At 50.4% G+C, this 23,476-nt stretch overlaps 1 protein-coding gene across 2 annotated transcripts in view; it reads left to right on the forward strand.

Moving 5' to 3' along the window:
• The window catches only part of HIP1 (huntingtin interacting protein 1), a 131,772-nt gene that overhangs the window by 67,404 nt on the left and 40,892 nt on the right, over positions 1-23,476 (forward strand). For both annotated transcript variants that reach the window (XM_069089468.1, XM_069089470.1), the window contains exons 2-7: positions 12,544-12,607; positions 16,625-16,767; positions 16,972-17,028; positions 19,719-19,799; positions 21,576-21,652; positions 22,240-22,301. In XM_069089468.1, coding sequence (XP_068945569.1) covers positions 12,544-12,607; positions 16,625-16,767; positions 16,972-17,028; positions 19,719-19,799; positions 21,576-21,652; positions 22,240-22,301 — 484 coding nt within the window. The remainder of the gene's footprint in view (positions 1-12,543; positions 12,608-16,624; positions 16,768-16,971; positions 17,029-19,718; positions 19,800-21,575; positions 21,653-22,239; positions 22,302-23,476) is intronic.

The following is a 23,476-nucleotide window of genomic DNA, read 5'->3' on the forward strand; positions in this document are numbered from 1 at the left end:
GATGGATGGATGGATGGATGGATGGATGGATGGATGGATGGATGGATAGATGGATAGGTGGATGGTTGGATGGATGGATGGGTGGATGGGTGGATGGGTGGATGGATGGATTTGCTTGGCTGAGAGTGAAGTAGGGGTGAAGATGAGATGGGGAGCAGAGGTAGGGAAGAGACAACTGGGGGAATGAAGGAAGCATTTCCTTCAGTACTTTCAGTAGAACAGAGCAAGAGCCCAGCAATCTGCTTCTGAACGAAGCTGCACAAGGCTTTGATATACTTAGAGGGTCAAAAATCCAGCTCTAGAAAGTATTTGTGCGTTGTTTTCAGCTCTCGTGATAGATATGGCCGCAGTCACCAGAAAGTCCCGCTATCACACATACAGGAACAACTAGATAGAGAGAAGTAGCTTTGTATAATGGAAAGAGCCAAGGCTCAGAGCACCCAGGTTCAAATCCCGCCATTGACAGTTGGTACCTCTATGACTTTGGGCAGGTCACTCCCTCTTTAGCCTCTCTTCATCCATAAAATGAAGGAGTTAGACCAAGTGGTCTCTAAGGTTTTTCCTATGTGTAATCCTATGACACAGTCATGGCTTAGGGGGAAAATGAGCTGAGAAGTCACTTCCTTAGCGGTCAGGTGTCTCTGTTTAGGTCACTTGGGCCCCTTCGTTTGGGGCCAATAGCTATGGAACTTACTGAAGAGCTCATATTAAGGTCTCTGCCTCTGCTGTCCTCTGTTGCAGTTCTCTGGTATAGTATCTTTGGAAAGAACAGGTGGCACATGGCTTTCTCACTGACCCCAACTAGTTCTCTCTCCGTGTATCATCTGTGGTGTTGAATTGGGGGTATTGGGAGATGTTGATCTGGAGGTGGGGGTGGGGAGGAAAGCCTGGCCCATGTCCCTGAGCACCCAGGAAGATTGGTCCCCAGTTTGTCACCTTCAGGCCCTAGTTACAGAGCCCTTCACTGTTGCTAATGCCACCTCTTGGGCCTGTTGGAGCCAAAAAGCATTCGTGGCTCTCTGGTTCCTCACGGGGGTTGCTCAGTCATCCCTGGCCCACTGGTCTGTCTGCTGCCAGCCCTCAGTGCATCTTTTCAGGGTTCTGAGCACTTGGCCCATCCTGTTAGCATTGCACAGAGCTGATGAGGGTGTCGGGGTCTGCCAGCCTTCCCTGGATTACCCAGAGCTCATGCAGAAGCTTCTGCCCTTATGATCCCCAGAAGATGTTAATCCCATTTGACAGTTGTTCAGGAAACACCTGCCACGTGCATAATAGGAGCTGTCTGGTGATGGCCTTGGAGTCAAGGACACTTGGGTCTAAATGCCGCCTTTAACACATATCAGTTGTGTGACCCTGGCAGAGTCACTTGGGCTCTCTAGGGTGATAAATTGTGGCATCATCAGCAACATTCTTCGGTGGAGGGGCTTTCCTCTGTGGGAGTTCCCCATATTAATGAAATTAAAGGTCCAGTCCCAAAACAAAACATAGTAACTTGATGATTGGCCCAAAATAGACAAGAGGCTCTGGGTGCTTTCAAAGCCCTTTCTCTAAGGTCCTAACAAGACTGGATTTGTGGGGCTTGGGAGTGAGGGGCAGGAGGGGGAGAGTAAGAAGGTGGCAGAGATAACCAAGCAGGAGGGACCTGGTGAAGGTATTTGGAGTATGTCTGCTGGGGCAGGGGTGTGAGCAGCCCCTCAAGCCCTGACCTTATCCTTTCATAGGCCGTGTACACAAATGACTGGCCATCAAGCCCAAACCCCTCATTTTACAGAGGAGGAAACTGAGGCGCAGGATCATACAGGTGGTTAGGGTTTGAACCCAGGACTTGTGAATGCAGAGTTAGCTTTCTTGCATCCTGCCTCGCAAACAAGCGAGCTCCAAAAAAAGCTTCCCGGAAGAAGTGGCATCCCAGCTGCTTAATTTCCATCTGTGACTCGTTGATGAGATCATAGGGGTATCTGATTGAGGGGGAGGTAATGATAATTGTATGCATAAAGCTTTAGAGCTCCCAAAGCGCCTTATCTCATTGGATCCCCATAAAGATCCCCATGGGGGCAGGCCTTCCCAGGGTCAGTCATAGACTCAGGCTCAGAAAGGTGGGGGCAGTGCTTGGAAGGCTCAGACTCCCAGCTGCCTTCGAATCTCAGAGATGCCTCATGTTGGAAAGGCCTTTAGGGGTCACTGAGCCCTCAAGGGAGGTCCTGGGCGCTGCCAATGGACGTGGCAGGAAAACTCCCTTTAGATGGAAGGAGAGGGGTGAGTCTTACCCTTATCCGGTGAATAGGTAGAATGACTCTTTTCACATATGGAACACAGAGAGCACTCAAGGGGAGCCCTGCTTGCTGGACTGGGAACCTCCTGGGGAGCTGGACATGCCCCTGGACCCCTGCTGAGAGGACCCCATTGGTCACCCTGATATGTTCTAGTGAGCAGCAAGACTGCTGATCCCCTTTCCTCCACCCCAAAAGGCATCCTGTGACTTAAGCAACAGATCTCTGTGTGGGGATGAGAGAGAGAGGGGTGTGTGTGTGTGGACACATTGATGCTTTTGCACTAGGGTAGCTTAGAAATCAACACAATGGAAGTCAATAATTCCCTGGAAAAGGCACAGCCTCTGCTGTTTTAAGACACAGCTGCTGGTGCCCTCCCTCCCAAACTACCCTGTACTTAAGGACTTGGTGTAAGTAGAGACATATGTCCTTTGTCGTTTCATACTGATGCTGTATACATTTTCTATGCCCTGGTCCACATCCCCATTAGGACAGAAGCTCGTTGGGAGAAGGGGTTATTTCACTCTTTAGATGGGTATGTCCAGCCCCTCACACAATGTATGGCACATAGTAGGGCTGCTTGATTAGAGGGAGGGGCTGCTGAACTAAGATCCTATGAGAGTCAGGGAGGAATGGGACCTAGGGCTAGGTGGGGTTTAGTTCTACAGAAGAGAGACGGCATGGTCCAGTGGAAAGATAAATGGAATGGAATCAGAGGAGCCAGGTTCAAATCCCACCTATATCACTCACTACCTGGGCAAATCAGTTAACTACACTGAGCCTGTGAAGTGAGGGGCTTGAAGATCAGGGATAGCCCTTCCTCTATAGTGAGAGGAAGGAAGATTAGTGATCATGGCGGGAAGTCTTGTGGAAGGGGGTGGGGGTGCCCATCAGTCATTTCCTAGGACCTCCCCCTCCACCCCAGCTACAGGCAGTCACACACTTTCACACACACTCACACACACATATACACATACACACTCACATACACATATACACATACACACATACACTCTTCCTTCCTTGGCTTCCTTTGCTTCCAGCTCTCCCTTCCCTCCCCCAAGGGGAAACAAGGTCTTGGGCAGCTCACCAAGCAGAAGTGAGAATCCTGACCTCAGTCATTTCTGAGAAAGTGTCATCACGTCCGGCTGGGGCTGTGGTCGCAGATGGTGAAATCCACTGCTGAGCCCCAGAGGGAGACCATCCTGCCTTTTTCTCCACTCTTCAAAAAAGCAGCTCAGTTGTTCCTGTGGCCTGAGGGACCACCGGGGCCCCAGCCCTGGGAAGCTGCATGGTCCAGTAGGAAGAGTGTTGGATGGAGGGTCCACAAGATGTGGGTTCAGATCCCACCCCAGCCACTCACCACTCACATGCCTCCCCGTCTCTGGCCTCAGCATCCTCATCTAATTCTGACCCCAAGACCATAGATTCTAGTCCTGGTCTTACTGCTCTGTGACCTTTGGCATGGGCATTGTCCCTCTGGGGACCTCAGTTTACTTATCTGTAAAATGGAGAACTGGCCTCACAGGCCTCTGAGGGCCTAAAGCTATGACCCCATGAGACAGCTCTCTGCAGAGCTCCTGTTGTCCAAGGCCTCAAGAAGGCATCCAGTCAGTTAGCAACGTGTACTTGGTTTTGTTGTTAAACTGTTCCAGTCGTATCCAATTCTCCGTGACCCCATTTGGGGTTTCCTTGGCAGAGATACTGGAGTGGTTTTCCATTTCCGTCTCCAACTCATTTTACAGTTGAGGAAACTGAGGCAAACTGGATTAAGTGATTTTCCCAGGGTCACACAGCTAGGAAGCATCTGAGGCTGGCTTTGGACTTGGGAAGATGAGTCTTCCAGACTCCAGGCCTGGCACTCTATCCCCTGCACCTGACTACTCTGTTTACTCGGTAGACCATGGTGCTTTATCCATATTTTGTATCCCCCACCTTGCCCAGCACCTGCACACAGTGGCCAGCTAAAATGGCCACAACCTGGTGAAGTAGATAATATAATTATGATCTCATTTTATGAAGAGGGGAGCTGAGAGTGGGTGAGACAGTAGTGTGGATTGGCCAAGGACAGAGATGGGACATGAATCCGAGCCTTCTTCCACCTCTGAATTCTCTGCCCTTCCCGTTAGAATGCAGCACAGAGTAGAGCAGGCCCCAAAAGACTTACTAGGGATTGGGATCGAAGGGAGGGCCCAAGATATGGATCTGCTCCCGGCCCTGCCACCACCTCACAGTGTGACCTTGAACAAATGACAGCTTTGGGGGTTTCCGTTTCCTCTATTCAATGAAGACGTTTCACCAGGTTTTTTTTTAAGTGTCATTGATGGAGGAAAGGGGGGTGTTATTGTTGTTGATTTTACAACACAGTTATTCCTGGAAATATTTGTCCTTTCCCTTGAGAATCAAGCCCTCCCTTGTGATAAAGAAAAGCATTTAAGCAAAAACCCTCCACTACAGTGACCGTGCCTGAGAGCATGCACAAAGTTGGCCTTCTTAGTGCTGGGCCTCAAAGCTGAGAGGACAGTGCTATGTTGCCTTATCTGTTTTCCAGTAACTTTTTGGTTTTTCTTTTTTTTTTCTTAAAAAAATTATTGATTTTTTTGTTTTATATCAGAGTTATTTTTGAAAGAAAAAAATCTATAGCCCATTCCAAATTGAACCTTTCTTGTAACAAAGGGGAAAAAATCAGCACAGAATATTCTGATGCAAGCAATCTCATCTGACAAGTCACTCAGTCTCCCTTGACCTTCATTTCCTCTTCCATAAAATGAAGGTGGGGGGGCCTAGATGGCCCTTGAAGCTCCTCTCGTCCCTCTGCGTGGGACATTCTGTCCTGCTTGTCCCTTTGCCCTCTGCTTCCCAGGAACTCCACGCTTGGGCTTTCTCTTTGCTTTTTATAGTGTTCTGTCAGATTATTTTCTAGTCCTGCTTACATCACTTAGCATCAGTTCATACAAATCTTCCCACATTTCCCTGAATTCCCCACATTCGTCATTTTTATTGCATAAGAACATTCCATTCCATTTACTTCTGCCCCTGAACCAGTCTGTGATTCTGTCTGCTGGGCCCTGCAGAGGGGATGGACTGGGGACTGTATATGACTGCCCCATCAGGACTCTGGTGCCTCAAGGACCTCTGGAGACAGCTCTGGCCCAAGACATTGCCCCTTCTGCTGATGCCTTAGGAGACCTCTGCCTGACAGGGCTTAGCTCACCCACGCGGAGTAGATGCAATGACCTTTGTACTTAAGAAAGTTTGAAAGTGGAATGAGTGTGTCCAGGGTGGGAGATGTCTTCAGAGTACTTCATGTGGGAGAGGGTCTCCCCAGTTCTGCTTGGCCCCAGGGGAGGGGGCAGAAGCAGGCGCAGTGGGTAGACATTCTAGATACACAGATTTAGGCTCAATGTAAAGATCTTCCTAATAATCAACACTGTCCAGAACTGAAACGGCAGCGGGTTCTATATCACTAGATGTCCTCAAGCAAAGACTGGGTGATGACCCATCAGGAATGTTATATGGAGGTTCCCATCCATGTGCTATCTGAGGGGTCTCCCAGCTCTGAGATCCTGTGGTCTTGGGAGGAAGCTTTGGCTCCCCCGGAACCAGCCTGGCCTGTCTGAAGCTGTCCAACACCAGGCCTGCCCTTTGTGGATTTCCAGTTTGGATTGGTCAGAGAATTCCTAGGATGATGTCATCTAAGGGTCCCCAGCTGCCCTTTCATCAGCCTGCCTTGAAGGTGCATCATCAGAAATCCTAGTTAAGGAGATCATGCCATCTCTTTACACTCAGGGCTGCCCTTCAGGGATCCCCAAGTGTTCCAGTATTTAGGATGTCCTCAGTATCTGTGTCAGTGGGCAGAAGGCATGTTGTCTATAAATCAATTCCCACTTTTCATTGTGATTTTAGAAGGCACTAAGGGGGGTTTTTTTATTCTTCTTCAACTGGCTATGGCTAGGAACATTTCAACCACTACTTTCTCTGCTTCCCTTCTTCCTTCCCTCCTTTCACAGATGAGGACACTGAGGCAAACAGAGGTTAAGTGACTTGCCCAGCTAGTAAGTGTCTGAGGCAGGATTTGAACTCAGGTCTTCTTGAGACCAAACCAAGCATTCTATCCACCTACCTGCCCTAGATTTAGAATGGAAAGAGACATTGGAGGCTACCTAGTCTAGTCCAACACCCTCCTTTTACATACTAGTGAACTGAGGTCTAGAGAGTTTGGGTAAACAGTCAGTAAACATCAAAGCCAAGGTTTGAACCCAGGTTTTCCAAGTCAGAATCCAGGGGTGGGTATGGAGCTGACATGTAGGGAGGGCAGCAGTCTGGACTGGGCCTTCTCTTTTACCCCCTCCCTTTACAGATCAGGAGGCTAAGGTCCTGGAAGTGACTGGGCCATGGCCACCCAAGTAGGATCACAGATCAGGAAGTGGATGGAACTTTAGATGTCGCGTGGGCCAGCCCCACCACTTTTTAAGAATGGGGGAACTGGGTCAAGGTAACATGCGTAGGAATCAGCAGCCATAGAATTTGAGCAAAGAGCTTCTGGCTCAAAGTGTTCACTCTACCATGCCAAGTCGAGGATTGGCACTAAGCACCCCAAATCCAGGGATTCTTTTCCCATGTCATATTGTGTCTGCCCTAGGAGAGAAAAGATGGCGCCGGGAGTTGGGTTACATGTGGTAGGGAATGAAAGACAAAGTCGTCAGTGTATTCAGGGAGACCTGAATCCGAAGTCTATCTGACACACACAGACTGTGCGACCCCGGACAACTCACGTAATGTCTCGGAACTCCTGGCAGGAAGTTGCAACCACTTGTGGGGTGTCCCCATCAACGCTCCCCCACACTGGTGAAATCAAAGATCCTCTACCCCAGAATGGGAAGCAATAAGGCGGAACTAGGATTTCTGAATCGGGGATAATCAGAGCCGTGTTTGAAAAAGGCTGCTCTTGCAGCTACCCTGAGTAGACTCCCACAGAGAGAAGCTAGAAGCAGAAAGGGCAGTGAGAGGCTGTTCTAGTCACTGAAGCGTGTGGTGATAAGGGCTCAGGCTGAGAGTGGGAAGGGGAGGCAAAAGGCAAAGCCTGAGAAAGCCACAGGGCAGCTCTCTGGGCAGAGCAGGCCACTTCACAGAGGCTTCTCAATGACTATGCTGGGTAGAGCTGCCCCCCAACCTCGCAGAAAGCATTATAGGATTGGAGAGAGAGCTGGAAGGGACCTTAGAGGTCTCATTTTACAAATTGGGAAACTGAGGCCCAGAGAGGTCCAGTGGCACAGGTGGTCAGCAGCAGAGCTGGACACTCTTCCCCCTCCCTGTGACTTGGTATCCCCATACTGCTTCAAGCTCTTCCTAGAAAAGACATGACATAATGCCAAGCCTGTGTTGGTTGCAGGGCACAATGGAGGGCTGTCATGTGGTTGAAGAAGCCGCATGGGCTTTTTTTTTGGCCAGGAGGAAGTTGAGAAAGATTGATGGGTTAGTAAGGGAAATGCAGTCCTCACTTTTGACATGTTCAGACTCACCAACCCAGATCTTTCCCAGATGGCCTGTCGTGGTTGGGGCCCTGGGGCCGGGCCACACCCCCCACCACTTGGGCCTGGTTGAGAGGGAAGGAGCCTGTCTAGACAGCATCTCCTTAGAGAGACCCGGCCAAGTGCCCCAGAAGCACTTACCTCTGACACCACATTACAACCCAGTCAGGCTCCCAGCCAAGTTCCTGGGGAAGGGGAATTGTCTAAGGAACTGACTCTTCCTCTGTGGCTCTGGGGAGGCTGGTTCTGGGGGAAGCTGAGCAAGGGGAGCTTGAATTGCCCAAGGGCCAGCCACTGTCATGGGGGGAGGCCTGAGAGGTCCAGAATTGGCTTTTCTCCTATATTTGGCATCTAGGTATTAAGGTCCAGAGGACTCCCAGCTCTTCTGTGGGGGCAGAAGGGACCCAGCCCCTTGAAGGCAGGGGACAGAGCGGTGCCAAAGGGAGGTAGGCGAGTAGAAGGGTTCAGGACCTTGACATCTTGCCTGGTCTCCCTTCCTGCACTCTAAGCTCGTAGGACCAGGGACTGTCAACTCAGTTTTGTGTCTTGTTAGTAAAGGTATGTACCTGTCAGTACATCCCCAGGTAGGATGGACACTATAATTTAGGATTATCTCATTGTTTACATCCCTGTTATTTGTATTCTCAGTGCCTAGCACACAGTAGGAGCTTGATAAATGCTTGTTGATTGATTGAGAGATGGATGGATGAATGGATGAATTAATGAGCCAGTGTAGCTGAGGATCTCTCAAAGGAAAAGAAATGATTTGCAAATTTGGGCCCCTGAAAAAAGTGTGCTTCCATGGAAAGAGTCAGAGGACCTGCGTTCAAATCCTGACTCTGACATATCCTTGGTGACTTTAGGCAAGTTACTTTACTGCCTGTGCCTTGGTTTCCCCATCTCTAAAAAAGGAGTTGGACTAAATAATCTCTGAGATTCCTTCTACCTCAAGATCCATGATCCTATGATTTTAAGATAAAGATGGCAGAAGGGAGGAAAAAACAACCAAAAATAGAGAAATAGAAAACTGGAGGCCACTTAGTGGGCACATTAGTATGGAGCTTCTTTTTCAGGTATGGATTGGGCCTTCTTAACCTGGTATCTCTGGGCTTTTTGTGTATATTTAGATAACTTTCAATATAATTGGCTTCCTTTATAATCCTGTTTATTTTATACTCTTAAAAACACTATTCTGAGAGTGTGTCAACAGACACTGAGGTCCAACAGGGTCAAGAATCCCGGGGCTAAATGACTGCTTAGTCCCTCACACAGACAGATCTTGGATTCTGTGAACTATTTATGAGGCCAGAAAGTCTCACTAATTCTAATAAGACTGAGACATGTCGGGGTGGAGCTTAGAAGGGCAAGGCATCATCCAGTGTTAGTATTGGGCAGGGATGTTGTCAAACCCATTCCTTTTACCAGAAAGGAAACTGAGGCCTAGAAATGGCAGTTATTTCAGCCAGTGTGTTCTGACTCCAGATTCAAGACCCTTTCCATTCCACTTCTCCCAGGTCTCAGTCAGTGATGGCCCTTGCTGAAGATCTTTCTCTGTAGGCACCTTTCTCTTCTTATTACCTCCTCTTTCTCTCCTCTCTCTCTCCTTCCTTCCTCTCTCCCTCTCTCTCCCCCGCTCTCCTATCTTCCTCTCCACATGGAGAGTGTCTCCCTCTCCTCTCTCTCTCTGTCTCTGTCTGTCTCTCTGTCTCTCTCTCCTGTCTCTCTTTTCTCCCTCCACCATTTTCCTCTCTATCTAGAAAGTATCTTTTTCCACCCTTGTGTCTTGTCTCCCTCTCTCCTTTCTTCTTTCCTTCCTCCCTCCCTCCCTCTCCCTCTCTTCTCTCTCCTATCTTCCTCCCCATATGAAACATCTCTCTCTCTCCCTGTCTCTCTCTCCCTCTCTCTCTCTCTCTCCCTCCCTTTCTCTCTCCCTCCCTCCCTCCCTCTCTCTCTCTCTCTGTCTCTCTCTCTCTCTTCCCAACTCTGTCTTGTCTGCCTCTCTCCTTGCTTCTTCCTTCTTTTTCTTCTTTCTCCATTTCTCACTGGCACCTGCCAGTAATTTTTTCTAAACTACTCATTGGCCCTCAGGACTGAAGTGACCCCTGCATAAGGCCCTATTATAGCCTGTTTCCCCTCTGCTCACCCCATGCCCTGGAGCCTTAATGAACCAGCCTGGCCCTGGGCATGCAGGAGGCAGCCCTAGTGTTGGGCCCTGGCCAAGAGCTGTGTTCGTGACTGGGTAGAACCCAGCTGGCACCAAGTGGGCAGGGCCCATGCCCTGCTTCCCATAGGAAAACAGTGGAGTGATTTTTCCGCCTCTGGCTGCAGACCCGTCTAAGCTGCCTCAAGGGGGAAAAGGATGGGAGTAGGAGGGCTGCCCAAGAGAAAGACGGCCTTCCTGTGTGTGGCTGCTGATAATTGGCCCTCCGGAACCAGCCTGGTACAGAAGGGCTGGGTCAGGAAGCTGTGTACAATACTGCTCTTTCAGGGGAAACACTGTATAGTCTCAGGCTTCCATGACTCCAGGAAAACACTGGGAACAGCAAGTCTTGGGGGGTGGGGGGGATGTTCTCTAGCCCCAGTTTTCCAGAGGCAAGACAATCAGCTGTGAGACCACCAGGCTCCCCCTTCTCACTGGCTGGCCCTGGGTGCCTTCAGAGCTCAGCTCTTTCCTTAGTTTGGGAGGCAGCAGGGGGGCCTGAAGGTGAAGGATGGGCCATGCACCTCATGGACTAACAATCAGTAGACCCAAGTGTACCTGGAGTTGTGGGTGGAGAGAACCTCTACCATGGAGAACCCTAACTAATCTCTTTGGGGAGGAGGGACTGAGATACCAAGTGTTCAAGTCTCAAAGTTCAGAGAAATGCGAGATCTTTGTGGGCAGGGAGAGTCAGGAAAAGCAGCAAATTGGCCCCAAAAAGCTTTTTAAAAAGGGATAAAATTCAATTATGGCAGGACTGCAGGGAAACAGGCCCTCTCCGTCCACTGACCCTGTCAGTGACCTCTAGGTTGGGGAAGAACAGTCTGGCAGGACATGAGAGAGACAGTCTGATCGTCTCCTTGGACCAGCAAGCCCAGCTGTCCATCTGTCCTAAGGATGCCACTCAAGGGGAAAGGGCTCATCTACGCAAGAACATCCAAAGTGACTTTATTGGGGGAAGAAAATACACCATGAGAAGCAGCTTTCCTGTCCGGTGACTAGGGGATGGCTGAATAAATCTTTGTATCCTAACAAGAAAGAGCTCACACGTAAATGGCTCTTTGCGATTCAGAGAGCACTTTACCAATGGCATCTCCTCTGATCCTTACAGCAGCCAGTGGCGGGTGGGGGTGGGGGGGTACTCTTATCATCCCCATTTTTACAAACAAGGAAACTGATAGGGATAGGTTACATTACAGTGGTTGGGAGGTCAACAAGCATCTATTAGGCACCTTCTAGGCACTGGCATATTGTAAGTGCTTAATGCTTGAAACCTGATCTAAGTGACTTGCCCAGGGTCACACAGCCAGCCTATGTCAGAGGCAGGATTTGAACTCAGGTCTCCCCGATGCTGAGGCTGGCTCTCAGTACAATTAATAGTCATAAGTCACACCCATTGGCCTGGTGATTTCATTTCTGTGAGTTCACTGTGTAAGGTTGTACTGAAAAGGAAATAAAAATACCCATGTGTCTCAAACTCAACGTTGCCACAAAGTCATAGCCACCAACCAAAGAGTCTGTGGGTCCACTGTGGCTGGTGAATGCCCAGGGCTGGGCATAAGAAAGAAGGCAAGACCAAGCCTCCACCATTGTCTCCACAGCTGGCTCTGCTCCCGTCCTGGACACTGTGACCTTGGGCCTCAGTTTCCTTATCTGTAAAGCCAGTGCTGGGCCAGCTGGCCTCTGAGGGCCAGGATGCACCATGATGTAGTAAATCAGAAGGGGCCAGAAAGGAAGTGATCAGTGCATTAAAACATTGTCTTGTGGATACTTCTGACATTGTGGACTCTGTTTTGACCAAGCAAATGGGAATGACCAAAGCCAGCTAGACAGGGTCAGTCAGGGAAGACTTCCTTGAAGCAGCAGCTCCACTCGAAGGAAGGGGTGGCCTGGCGGGTGGACAGATAGGCTCCGTCTGCCATAAATGAGCAGCTCCCAGACTGCCTAGGGCAGACGGAGGGGGAGCAGCTCCCCCCGCCCTTCCTGCCTCTTCCTTCTGCCCCCAGAGAAATAATGTTTCCCTCAAGAATGAAAAGATTCTCTTTGTGGCCCTTTTTAATCGCTGTGTTGTTGTGCCCAGTGAATGAGTGGCAGCCCAGGGGCAGCAGCTGAGTCTAACAAGAGGCCGGCAGTAAATCCCTCCCGGGAGCCAGAGCCAGCTGGCCTGGGAGCCCAGCCCCCCCAGCCTAGCTCCCACTGGGGGCTGGCCCTGGAAAGGGGCCCAGGGTCAGGGGAGCGAGGTCGGGGTGGGGGGGGTGCAGAGGACAGGGAGCGGGGTCTGGGGGGGCCCAGGGCCAGGGGAGCGAGGTCAGGGCGGGGTGCAGAGGACAGGGAGCGGGGTGGGGCTGGGGAGCTTGAAGGCCACTCTCTGGTCTGGGGGGGTACAGAGGGGGGGGGGGGGGGGGGGGGGGTGGGGGGGGCCCAGCTCCAGGGGAGGGGGGTCTGGGGAGGGTGCAGAGGACAGGGAGCGGGGGCTGGGGAGCTTGAAGGCCACTCTCTGGCTGATTCATCTCACCCCCCTTCTCTGCTGTTTGTTTTTCAGACGGTCAGCATCAATAAAGCTATTAATACCCAGGAAGTGGCTGTGAAGGAAAAACATGCCAGGAATATCCTTTTGGACGTTGCCCGAATAGAGGGGACCCTGCAGGGGGTCCACCTGTGGGAAGTGGTAGCAGGAGAGGGGCATTCTGCCTGGAGACCCCCTGCCTGGTTTGGGGGGGGGGGCTATGTGGTAGAGGAGGGGCCTGCTGCTTGGAGATCCCCTGCCTGGTTTGGAGGAACTATGTGGCAGGGGAAGGGCTTTTTGCCTGGTTTGGGGGGGCTATGTGGTAGGGGATGGAGCCTGCTGACTGGAGACCCCCTGCCAGGTTTGGGGGCTGTGAGGTGGGGGAGGGGCCTGCTGCCTGGAGACCCCCTGCCTGGTTTGGGGGCTGTGAGGTGGGGGAGGGGCATTCTGCCTGGAGACCCCCTGCCTGGTTTGGGGGCTGTGAAGCAGGGGAGGGGCCTTCCTGTCATTGGATCTAGTCCCTGCCAGGCTTAAAGCACCTCAGTGTTGGGGTATAAGCAGATTCTTGGCTCATGGAGAAGAGAAGGCTAAATGTAGAGAGAAACCTTAGAGGTTCTGATGTGATTCCCCTGCCCCAATTTACAGATAGATGATCCTGGGTATCCTGGCATTTGCTTTCCACCCTATCCCTGACTCTGGAGAGATTTTAAAGAACTTTCCCTTGGATTGTTTAGAGCCCAGAAGAAATGCCTGGCCACATTTTCAAGGCCCTGGGCCCAGGGTGAGCTCTCCCACCCTGCCTTTGTCCTTCAGTTTGACCATGCTGGCCACACACTTGGCAGAGCCAGCAGCTTGTAGCTCCCTTGAAGATCTTTGCCCCATAGGACAAGAAGGCTAAAAGCCCACTGGATGCTTCAACTTAAGTGATCTCCAGTCCTTCCAAATGGCGAGTGGACATCCAGGTCTACTTAAGGGAGGGGATGGCTTGAGAGGGCGCATATGGAGGCTCCCGCAAAGTGGGCAGAGGTGCGGGGAGTGCTTGCCAGCATCCACGTGGTGAAACGGCATCCCTGGCACATGGAAGTCTCGGGGGCGTGTCCACAAGGTAGAGCTCAGGAGAGACACAGCAGCCCTCAGGAAACAAAAGGAGGTCGCCTGAGAGGCTGAACCAACACAGAAGGGCTCAGAAGGGGCGGACAGAACAGAGCTGGGGCCCAGGGAGGAGTAAGGCAAGTGATGACATCACTGTTGCTGTTACGAGGCCCACCAGGCCCCACCAGGAGGGAATGTGTCCAATAGGCTCCAGTCCCCGCATCAGACCTTCCTGAATTGTGACGAGGGAGGAAAAGCCTCCTGACTTAGCTAAGAAAAGAACAATCACAGATCTTGGAGCTTTCTAGTGCGACCTGTACCCCCTCTGAGACCTCCCCCAGCCAGGTGCTACCCAGCCTCCACCGGAGACCTTCCGCCTCCCAAGCAGCCGTCTCCCCAAGCATAACCATCAATAGCATTCCTGTCCTCTCAGGTCAAGCAGAGCAAACTTAATTCATCATCCACCTGACTTTCAAATACTCAAATGGATGGGGCGGCTAAGTTGCTCAGTGAATAGTGCACCGGCCCTGGAGAAAGGAGGACCTGAGTTCAAATCTGGCCTCAGACACGTAACACAAAAACTATCTGTGTGACCTTGTGCAAGTCACTTAACCCCAAAGCAAAAAAAAAAAAATACTCAAATGGACCTGGGATCTCACTGATGTGGGCCTTCTCTCCAAGATGCAGATCTCATCCCATCCACGCCTGTCCGTCCCATACAACTTGACCATGTCTTCCCATCATTCATCGTGGTGGTGGGAGATCTACCCAGCATGGTAGAGGCCTTCCTCACACTCTATCCTGGTCTATCATATGGACTACCCCCTAGTTATCCCTTATTCATGGACCATAAGCAAGCCCTTCCTTCTCATGTGCCAGGACAGGCCTCTGCTTTCCCTCCTGCCACAGAAAGGCTCTTCCTCACCCAGACCAAGCCATGAGGGTCCCTATTCCCAGGCCATGGCAATAGCCCGTCTTCTGTTTCACTCCCACGTTTCTTTGATGGTGTCTCATATACCACTTCCTAATAATAACTAGCATTTATAAATCGCTTTCAGGTTTGAAAATCGGTTTACAAATATGGTCTCATTTGAGCCTCACAAAAACCCTGGGGTGGAGGAGAGCGGTAGATGATGCCCTCCCTGCCACCCATGCCCCTCTCCATTGCCCTCTGGGTAATGATCATTTTCAGTTCTTCAGCCAGTCTAATGTCCTGTGACTCACAGCCATCTAACCCCAACAGAGGAATGAAATGAGAAGATAGACCTTTGTTTCAGAGAAAAGCCCAAGGTTTCTAAGAGACCCTGGACTTTTACAAAATAATTTAAAAGACTTTGAAGTTACCCAAAAACAATCTAGCTCACTCTCCTTCTACTGAGCTCTGGGCCTCAGTAAATGTTCATTTGTAGAGTCTATCCCAAGATAAAGATGGATGGATGGATGGATGGATGGATGGATGGATGGATGGATGGATGGATGGATGGATGGATGGAGATAGATGAAACATAAGATAAAGAAATAGATGAGATGGGTAGCTGACAGAGAGATGATAAATAGATAGATAGATGATACTGATAGAAAAGTCCCATAGCCAGCATCCTTAACCTTTTTTTCAGTGTTGTGGATGCCTTTGGCCTTCTTTTGAAGCCCATGGACCTCTTATCCAAATAGTCTTTAAATACATAAAATAAAATACATGGGGTTACAAAGGAAATCAATTCTAAAACCCAAGCTCCCAAGCAGCTCAAGGCTGTGCTGGCCTGTGATCTCTGCCCCTGGGGAAGCTGAGGGTGGTGGCAGTCTGTGGGAATCCTGCTTCACACTGGCCACTGCGCTGGAGCCCTCCGTGCTGCTGGTCAGTACTCATGGAAGAGGACACTCTGCAGCCCTTTCCTCCTTGTTGGTCAGAAGTCAGACCCAGGAGGGATGTTTCCCTCACAGTTTCTTCTGCCTTTGGAAGAATCAGATGATCATGACATCAAACCAAGGACTTAAAAGTTAACTGTTCTGTGTTTGTGGAGAACATCCCAGCCAGGGTCTTGGCCTTGTCTGCCCCACTTTAGGGCCTGTGTTCTCTGGAAATAGCAGATATCTGGATCCAGGGGCACCAGAGGTTCCAGGGACGTGGTCTGGGGGAGGGAGTGTCCCGCTGTGATGGGCACCCACAGGGGAGCAGCAGCAGGGCCGGTCCATCAAATTAAAAGTTCACATGCTTGAGTGGGCCTTCCTGGGCCAGAAGTGGCAAGGACATTGGATTTAGACTTAGAAGGTGTGACTTTGAATACCACCTGTGCTAATTTCTCCCTAAATGACCTTGAGCAAGAGGCTTAATCTGACTTCTCTGGGCCTGTGCTTCCTTATCTCTAAAAGGAAAGGCCTGCATTGTATTATTTCTAAGTTAGTGATCCTTGATTCCTCCTTGTCCAAAGATATGAGTACTTTTAGCTAGGATCAGCAGCAGCAGCAGCATCCAAAGACCTTTATCAGTTATCTAATTCTGTGGATCAAAGACCTGGAGTTGGCCTAGAGCAGATACAGTAAAGGGTCATGAGGTAAGGATGGACAGTGATGTTGATGTCATTGTGAATGACATTGTGTAGTGCAGGAGCAGGGCAGCAGACCACAGCTGGCCCTGTAAGTGCTTGTAAGGAAGGGGCGCCACAGGCGTCCTGTGTACAGACAGGACAGGCAATGTTGTAAGCTCTGCTCACATGAATGGAGAAGGTTCGACAGAAGAACTGAGACCCCAGGAGCCCATTGGCTTAGTAGGAAGGAAGGAAGGCTGCCTGGGCCTTGGCTGGAAAGCAGAATCCAAGGGAGTAAATCAAAGGCCTCCTGTGGGTGGGACCTGCAGAAGGAGGTGTTTGGGAGTATAAGAAGTGATGGAGGAGCTGAGTGCCCTGATGCGGGCTGTGGTGGCCCCATGACCCTTCACAACCAAGGGCCTTCGAAGCCTCTGGGCCCTGAGAGTCTCCCTGCCTGTGCCATGGATGCATGTTCATCTTCTCCTTAACGCCTCCCTCACCATGCATCCTGGGAACCCACCATGAGAAAGGCGCGCAGACCTTCTGGTCAGTGGTAAACCGTCTGCCTCTCTCCAGCAATGCCGTTCTCTGCTGGAAGTTTTGCCACGTGTTCCACAAACTCCTCCGGGATGGACATCCCAACGTGAGTCACCGGGGCCTGGGCCCAGGGCCGAGAGGGAGACAGTCAGCTCTCCATCCTGAGAGCCTCCACCGGCTTCACTGTGGCCTGCTCTTTTTTGTCCTCTTCCCCTTGTCCTTGCCAGCTCTGCATATCCACCTTCCTTCCTCTCCCTTCCCAAATACCTACTGCCCTCCTCACTTTACAAGCCCTTTCTCTTCTCCCCAGGTCCTGAAAGACTCCTTGAGATACAAAAATGAATTGAGTGACATGAGCAGGATGTGGGTGAGTTTGGAAGACGGCCTTTGGTACCGGTGTCTCCTTTTAAAAAAAATCTTTTTTTTTCACTTGACAAGTAATTATTTTCTCTCCTTCTCATCTCTTCTATGGAAAAGAAAAATGGTGGGCCAGGACAAAACTCTGTAATAAATAGCCACAGTGAAGCAAAATAAACTTCCATACTGGCCATGTGCAAAAATGTGCCTCCTCCTGCGTCTTGAGAACAAATCTCTCCTTTTGGATTGAGAGCAGGGATCGTTGGGTTTGAATCTTAACCCCACTGCTAAGAAGGATGTAAGGAACAGGAGACCATACCCTGTGAGGGTCAGGGGAGGAACCGGGCAAGTTCAGCCTGGGAAGGTCATGGTGGCCTTAAAATCTGAAGCACTCACCTATGAAAGGGGGACTAGGCTCATCCTCCCAGGAACAGGCCTGGGAACGGTGCCTGGAACTTGCCAAGAGGCCCAACGTGGCTCCATGGGAGGACACCATTCCTCAAAATTGAAGGGCCTACCCTGGGAGGCAGCAGATTCCAGCTCACCCATGGAGGTCTCCAAGCAGAGACCAGAGGAACACTCAGACTTGTAGTGTGGATTCTTAACTGAGCATCTGGGACGATGGTCTGGCCTTAAGCCTGATGTTTCCGTGCTCTCAGCCTCAGCTGTATGTGTGTGTGTGTGTATCTGTCTGTCTGTATGTCTGTGTCTGTGTCTCTGTGTCTGTGTGTGTGTGTGAGTGTGTGTGTCTGGGTATGTCTGTGTATGTGCTTGTGTGTGTGTGTCTGGAGAAAGGAAGAGATAGAAGGAGAAAGACAAAGTTTGGAGGGTTTTATGTAACTTTTTTTTTAATTAACAAGCATTCATTTTCTCTCCCATCCCCCCCCTCTCAGTTACAAAGAAAAACAAAATCCTTATAACAAATATGCTCAGTCCAAGAAAGTTTTCCTTCATTAGCTACCTCTCTTCATCTGAAAATGAGGCATACGAAGTGGTGATTTCCAGCGGCCCTCCTAGCTCTGAATCCCACGAGCCTCCCCCTTCTTTTCCCTTTAGCCATAGGGAGAAGACAGCAGACTCGTTCTCAACCCCCAAGTAGCTCTCCCGAGAACATGGAGGTACTAAGGACTCTACCAAACAGCAGCCTAGTGCCTGGCCTGGAGCCCTATGACTATATGGGGGCTTTCCTGAGCCTACCTTTCCCCTCTACTAATTTGCCTTATATTTATTCAGGACATGCCATCTTCCCTGATAGGACAGAAGCTGCCAAAGGGCAGGACCCGCTTCACTTTTGTCCTTGTCCCTTATGGCCCAGCCCAGTGCCAGGCACAGAGAAAGCCTTTTATGAAAGCATATGGGTTGAGGGAGTGACAGAGTGCCTCTCTTTCCCTTACTTGCCCCCACATCACTCAGGATCTGACTCCTTTGTCTCATCTTACATTGGGAGTCACCATGAGCCACCTTTTCCCTCCATTCATGTTAAGAGCTGAAATCATTTTTCATCTCACTTTCCCTGATTCTCTCCGGACTCCAGCCCCTTTTAGGGTCAGTGCTCAAAATTCAGGAGGTTTGACCAGGCAGGGCCCAGAGAAGATCGATCCTGGCTTTTCCAGGAGAGCCACTTCAGCACGACAGATGACTTAATCCTCTGGGCCAAGATTGACTTTTGACCCTCACAGCCTCAGACTAAACACTCAGCTGAAGACTGAACACACAGCCTCAGACTGAACACTTGGCAATCACACTGGCATCACTAGGATGGCTGCTAGCACAGGTTCCTAGATGTGCTCTTCTAGGAAAGAGAGCTCTTCAAGGGGTCAACAGTCTTCTTTAAATCACATTCACTAGTTCCGCAGAAAGTCAGCTCCCTGAACTTCAGAGAAATAAAGACCAACATTCAGGGCTCTGCCTGAATCAACTTTACATACATTCCTGGATTGAGAGAGCCTTTATATCTGCACAGTCGGGGAGCTCTGAACATGCCTCAGAATCTCTACCAGGGAATCACAAGAGCCTTCTCATAAGCAAGTTCCCAAAATACCAACTCAGGGTGTGTGTGTGTGTGTGTGTGTGTGTGTGTGTGTACACACATATATACATAAATATACACACACATATACACATACACTATATATATACATACACACACTACACACACACACACACACACACACACTCACTTCTCAGAGCCAGAAGGCATCACAGCCCTCCTGACTCAGTGCCTAATGAGAAATTAGCAAAAGGTGTGAAAGCCTTCCTACAAGCAAGCCTCCCCTAAGCAAGCTTCCCTTAATGGGCTCCTCGTGAGGCCTATTCCTGGGTGGGAAGATCTTACATCCCATGAACGTTACAGACTGATCCACATTCTTGTGCTTCCAGAGAGCAGCCCCTCAGAAGCCAGGGTCCCCTTTTTCTCTCTAAGGTACAGATGAGCAGAGTGCCCACTTCCAGGTTATGGTTACTCTGGGCAGGGGACCCAGGAGCCCTGAAGTGGGCACCTCGCTGCAAAAGAAAGACCTCCGATGGGAGGCGGAGGAGCTGGGGTTCAGATCTTGCCTTTGATGTTCCCTGGCTTTGCAGTCCTGAGCAGGCCCCTTCTTTCCCTGGGCCTCAGTTTCCTCATCTGGATCTGATTGCTTCTGAAGGCCCCTAGATCCTTTCCTCCTGACCCAGACCTTCCTTCTCTCCTCTCTCTGCCAGGGTCACCTGAGCGAGGGCTACGGACAGCTGTGCAGCATCTACCTCAGACTGCTGAGGACCAAGATGGAGTACCATGCCAAGGTGAGCCTCATGCTCTCGCTTGTCCCCCCAGGATCAAGGGATCTCTACCTTTCCTTCTACATCGGGAGTAGCAGGCTGCTCCTTAGTGCTTTGGGAAGCCAGTCATGATGGCACCATTTTGCCATTGGATGCTCATGTTCTGTTGGGGAATGTCAGCCGAGGACACCTTACCATCTGTTGTTGGCCCTGGAACAGAGTTAGACATTCCTGTTCCCATGCACACTATTACATTGTTGTTGGAATTGCTTATTGGCTTGATCTTTTGGCAATACACAATGATGCAACACTAATCATATCCTTTGAACTATTGATTCCACCACTCAGGCACGTGGGAGATAGAAGGAAAAAAAGAACCATGTGTACAAAAATATTCATAGTGTTTTTGTAATGCCAAAAAATAATCTAAAAAAGATCTATTTAATGGTTAGGGAATGGCTACCCAAAGTAGGACATACAAAAGCCATAGAATGCCATTGAACCAAGGCGAGAAGACAGAACCCAAAGGTCCCGGAGGCAGCCAGTGGTATAGCCGCCCCTCCAATTCTGTGGGCATAGTCCTGAGAGGACAAAGGTCAGCAAGAAACCAAAGCAATCACTAGTCTGTTCAAGGACTTATCAGGGATGACTGTGACTACATCACTATTAAGGAATGGGAAGTTTTTCCTTTGTTGGGGTTGTTACAATCATTTTGAAAATGATTTTACCAAGAGTCCCTGTTCCCTCCACTCTTCAGGGAGGAGTAGGGGACTGGACCTGTGTCACTGGTAATGTAGAGAGCTCCCTTTGGGGAAATCCCCTCTACCAGTGTAGACCATCAACTGCTGGGCAAATTACAGGCTTCCAGCTGCCTGGGGCCCCATGAGTGTAAACCTCCTGGTCAGCCTGGGATCAGACCTTCCTGGCTCAGAGACTGGATCACACTGTCTGTCTCCCTTCCAGAATCACCCAGCCACATTAATGAAGGAGAACCCTGCTGTAGGTAGTGCTAGACTAGACACTGAGTCATCCAGAAATGGTTTCTTAGGGTTAGGAAGTGTGGCGTGTGGTTATCCCCACGGCACACTGGCTTTACTAATTAAGTTTTGGTAGATTAACATGAAAATGTGTCTTCCGTTGCCGAAGCTGAACTCTCACAATCAGGAGGGGGATGGGGAATGTCAACTAAGATCAGAATCTGCAATGGACAATCACCCCAGTAATCGCTGGCCTTGATAGAGTGCTCTGAGGCTTACAAACAAGAACCCTGGGAGGGATGTGTGACTATCATGTCACAGAAAGAGAAACTGAGGCAAGGGAGGATTGATTTGCCCTGGGTCACATAGGAAGTTTCTGAAGCAAGACTAGAATTCAGAACTTCTTGATTCCAAATTCACCTTATCACCAAGCTGCCTTGACCAGCTGCTTTGGGTACCCATAATCCTCTGCTCTCCTCCATCAGTACAGACATTGAGGATTTGAACATATTCACAAGCTTCATCTTATGGCTTCACTTTGTCACATGGTTTCATGGCATTTGGAAGAGCCAAATGCAATAGGGAGCAGCCTTCTTGTGGGCCTGGGCAATGGAGAAGAGAATTGACTTCTAATAATATAAATTGGATATTCTCCTTGGCCAATGTATCCAAAGAAAGGGTCTCCACAGGTGGCCACCCAGACCCTGAGAATAGGGCCCGGCAAACTTAACACTCTACTTCCAGGCCCCACATTGACCTAACTGAGCCCCCTCTCAGGAAAGGAGGCTGAGCTGATCCTCTGTTCCGGCTTCTTCTCTTCCAGAACCCCCGATTCCCAGGCAACCTCCAGATGAGTGACCGACAGCTGGATGAGGCAGGAGAGAGTGATGTCAACAACTTGTAAGTAGCTCCCCCTCCCTCACTGGGCTCCTGTCTCCTCCTGATACGGCCGGCCATGTGCTTGTGAGTGCCTTCTCTGCCTGGGATCCTGACGGGGATAGAGAAAGGGCAGCAAGGGATGCCTGCGGGGTCACACTCGCTGGGCTGGCACCTGCCATCTCCCGTTGCCACACTTTCTTCCCAGCTCACACTTTGCCTTCCTCGCCCTTGGCTGGTCCTTACACCTTTTATTCATATCTTGCTGTAAGGTTTAAGAGAGCAGTTGCCTCTGTTGTGAAGGGACAGGCTGTGTGTGCCTCAGAATGGGGTAGGGCAGGGGTGGGGAACCTGCGGCCCCCGAGACCACATGCTGCCCTCTAGGTCCTCCTGGATGGCCCTTTGACTACATCCAAACTGCACAGAACAAATCCTTTTCATAAAAGGATTTGTTCTATAAAACTTGGACTCAGTCGAAAGGCCACACCAGAGGACCTAGAAGGCCACATGTGGCCTTGAGGCCGCAGGTTCCCCACCCCTGGGGTGGAGGAAGGCAAGAGAAGGCCTCTTGCTGCGGCTACAACCAGCCCCCTCTTTTCTCTCTGGTCCAGTTTCCAGCTGACGGTCGAGATGTTTGACTATTTGGAGTGTGAGCTGAACCTCTTCCAGACAGGTGAGTCTCCTTCCCTTCCATTGGGGGAATGCCCACCTCCTAGGCTTGTGCCCTGCCCATACCAGCTCCACTGCCCAGTAAGGCTCCAGAGGAAGAGTATCCATACCCATCGCCTCTTTTCTCTGAGCATAAATAGATGCCACAGACTTGGCCGGTTCTCAAGACCCAGCGAGTGATGACTTGGAACCAGGACAGCCCAATGGCCATATCTGAGCAGAAAGACCACACTCACCCTGCTTCTCTCCAAAAACCACCTGCCCCATGTTCCGTGTCTCCTCATGATCCTTCCACCCTAAAACCACTGGGTCTCATATGGCCATGACCATCCCAACGGCACGGTCCTTTGTAGCACTGTGGGCACAGCAGCTGTTACCCTTCCATTGGAATGTAAACTCCTTGAGGGAAGGGACTTTCTTAGGAGCTTGTATTTAAATCCCTGGTGCTTAACCCAGCACGCACAGTCTGTAATAAATGTTCCATCTACCAAGTGTTGGCATTCAGATCACAGGTCACAGGTCAGACAACAAGCATTGGGTAATTACTTCATGCCAGATGCTGTGCTAAACACTAAAGCAAAAGGGAAGAGTTCCTGCCCTCAGGAAGCTTACAGTCTCACATGGAAAATGACCTGTACATGAATGGGTGCGACAGTATGTACAGAGGAGATGAGCTCAGACCAATCAGCTAACATTTATTCTGTGCCAGGGACTGTGCAGGGCATACAGAGACACAAAGGAGACAGTCCCTGTCCTCACAGGGTTTCCAGTCATTGGAGGAGGGGTAGGAAAACAATGATGCCAGAGTCCGTGTGACTCAGGAAAGCCACTGAAGCCTTTCTCCCCCTCCAGCTGAATGCTGTACACCACGTGGACCTTTCTATGGGGGCCAGGAGTGGGTCAGGATCTTTTCTTACCTCTCAGCACTTCCCCATCTTGCCCTAGGAAGGAAGCAACAGCTTCCGCCACATTTCCTCCCCTTCCCTGGAGGAATGACAAAAAAAGGAAGAACTTTCTAATAATCAGACATCTTTCACAGCAGAATGAGCTGCTGCTATGAAGGGTAGACATCCCTGCCCTTGGAGCACTCCCGTGGAGGCCAGATGGTCACCTGCCAGGAGAATCGCAGAGCGGACTGTTGCATTGGATGAAGGACTGAATCAGCTCTCAGATTCCCTA

This window comes from Petaurus breviceps, unplaced genomic scaffold, assembly GCF_028583685.1.
Source record: "Petaurus breviceps papuanus isolate PSGF00001 unplaced genomic scaffold, PetGlider_PUasm1.0 186, whole genome shotgun sequence".
NCBI lineage: Eukaryota > Metazoa > Chordata > Mammalia > Diprotodontia > Petauridae > Petaurus > Petaurus breviceps.